Source organism: Octopus sinensis, unplaced genomic scaffold (assembly GCF_006345805.1).
Source record: "Octopus sinensis unplaced genomic scaffold, ASM634580v1 Contig16843, whole genome shotgun sequence".
NCBI classification, from domain to species: domain Eukaryota; kingdom Metazoa; phylum Mollusca; class Cephalopoda; order Octopoda; family Octopodidae; genus Octopus; species Octopus sinensis.
This window is the reverse complement of record NW_021834619.1, coordinates 10,001-12,500: the sequence shown is the minus strand read 5'-3', so window position 1 is coordinate 12,500 and position 2,500 is coordinate 10,001. Positions and strand designations below refer to the sequence as shown.

General features: G+C 37.3%; 1 protein-coding gene across 1 annotated transcript in view; it reads left to right on the top strand.

The window, feature by feature from the left end:
* Positions 1-678, top strand: part of LOC118761728 — a 3,817-nt gene extending 3,139 nt beyond the window's left edge. The window contains exons 3-4 of the mRNA XM_036499874.1: positions 1-13; positions 564-678. The exon at positions 1-13 is cut by the window's left edge and continues 35 nt beyond it. Of these exons, the coding sequence (XP_036355767.1) occupies positions 1-13; positions 564-637 (87 nt within the window). The 3' untranslated portion in view covers positions 638-678. The remainder of the gene's footprint in view (positions 14-563) is intronic.
* Positions 679-2,500: the final 1,822 nt, after the last annotated feature.

Here is a 2,500-nt window from a genome sequence, read left to right as displayed (position 1 = left end):
GAATGTTTTGATGGTAAGTTGTAATTAACGACCTTTCTAATGTTTTAATTAAAAGACTAATCTTTTATAGCATTGTAACATACTTATTCATCTATTGCACACACACACACATACAGTCACACGAGCATACACACACACACATACACACACACACTTACACACACACACACACACACACACACACCACACACACACACACACAATTTGTCTATCTATCTATCTATCCGCTCAGCCGAAGTCGACTCTCGGTCACTCGTTGGATCAGTGTCCTCCAGTCAGTTCTATCCTGGGCCGCTTCTTTCAGATTGGCTATGTCCATTCCGGTATCACTCTTGATGGTGTCAAGCCAGCGGGTTCTATGTCGGCCTCTTCCTCTCTTGCCACTGACCATTCCGAGCATGATGTCCTTCTCCAGGGATTTTCTCCGCATAATATGACCAAAATATGCCAATCTATGCTTGGTGATCCTAGCTTCTAGCGACATTTTCGGCCTGATCTGCTTAAGAACTTCGTATGTTCGTATATATTGCTAGGCTAACAGTTATTACTTTTTCTCTTTCCAGATATATTTTCTGCAGCAGCGACTGTCCATCGTCCTGGGATGTTTGAAGGAGAATATACTAACGGTAAATTATAATTATTGATTTAAAGCTTTTAATTAACACACCACGTTATATTATTGTTGCTAATTGTCAATTTATAAACATACGCACACACACTCACACGCAAACATATATATACATACATAGATACATACGTACATATATGTACATATATACCTGTATATATGTACATATTTATCCACGCATGTATGCATGAATGTATGTATGCATGCCTGTACATATGTATGAATGTACTTATGTATGTATATATATTTACGTACGCTTGCAAGCATATTTGCATGTATATCCTCTCAGACTCATATAGGCATGCTTTTATATATATTTTTTGTTTTATTTCTTGCAGAATTCTTCTCTGCAGAGACCTGTTCTTATGAACCTCATCTTGGCATCCTACCTTTCACCGGAAGTACGTCATTCTCTGCAGTTTTGCTAATTTTTCATTAAACATTTTATAAGAATCTATTGTCCAAAATAATTTCTAATCTATTATAGACACACACACACACACACATCGATAGCTCAGTGAAATTTTAACAACCCTGCATAATTACTTTCCTCATCTCTCTCTATATAAACGGCAGTTTGTCTGTCTGTGTGTCTGTCCGGTTGTACCCTTACCCTGACCACGGCTTTCAACCGATTCTGATGAAACTTGACACACACATAGCCCAATGTCATAACTCAAAACTAACGGAGCGAAAATTTTGAAAAGTTCCCCCAGTTTTGAAAAAAATTGATAAATTTGACTGGGGTCGAGAATCTAAGTTTATATGCAACACATTTTCTGTTGTAGTTTGCGCAACTTGCAATCGATTTTCACCAAACTCATGGTGAAGCTTAATGTTACCCTAAGAAACTTAATTCTGACGTTAGTTTTCCATGCAATACCTTACCAGCAGAAAAAATACACGGAAGTATTCGAGTGAAGAGAAGACATTGCAACCAACACATGTGCCTTCGTTCCCCAGAGGGAACGGACTAGATTGGGATTAGTCGTTGCCTACTAGGGGCTCTTCTATACCCGGGCAACGCCGGGCTATGCTGCTAGTTATGAATATTCCAAGTTTGTTTTGTTTTTCGTTCCTCTTGTTTATGTCAAATTATATTCATTGAGTTTCGTTTTTCGTTCAATTTGCAGCTCCTTTTTCCTGTGCCGCCGCTCCTTTTTCCGATATCGAAGAAATCCCCCGTGGTCCGTTTTACGAACCTCTTGTACTGACTGATATTTTCTTCGAAAAGGACTTGCAATACGTTCATCTCGCTGAATTCTTCGTGTTTGCTTTGAATGGTAACATAACCATGAATGTTACCATTTATTTGAATATAGATGAACAATAAGGTAAGAGATTAATTAAAAGACTTCGATAAATTATTATATTTCTCATCTTATCTACACTCATCGATTACTTATTCATGCATACATACCTACACAAACACATAATTGTAATGTCTCACGTTGAGAGGATGATTTTAATTAAATCATTTTTTATTTAAAAGAGTATATGTATTATTGGTTATATTGAAGTGATTGATGTTTAAGTTGAGGTAGCAAACACACACACACACATAATTTCTCCATTTTCTTTTTCCAGACAGGTGAAGACACATGTCCACGGCGACATTGAAATAAACAAAGAAAAGTACCATATCTCAAATATACCAAAGAATTTGAACAACCTTCTAACGATTCTGAGAACCAGTGCCGAGTTAGTATAAAGTATAAAGGACCAGCGCCGAGTTAGTATAAAGTATAAAGGACCAGCGCCGAGTTAGTATAAAGTATAAAGTACCAGTGCCGAGTTAATATAAAGTATAAAGAACCAGTGCCGAAAAGAACCAGCGCCGAGTTAGTATAAAGTATAAAGAACCAGTGCCGA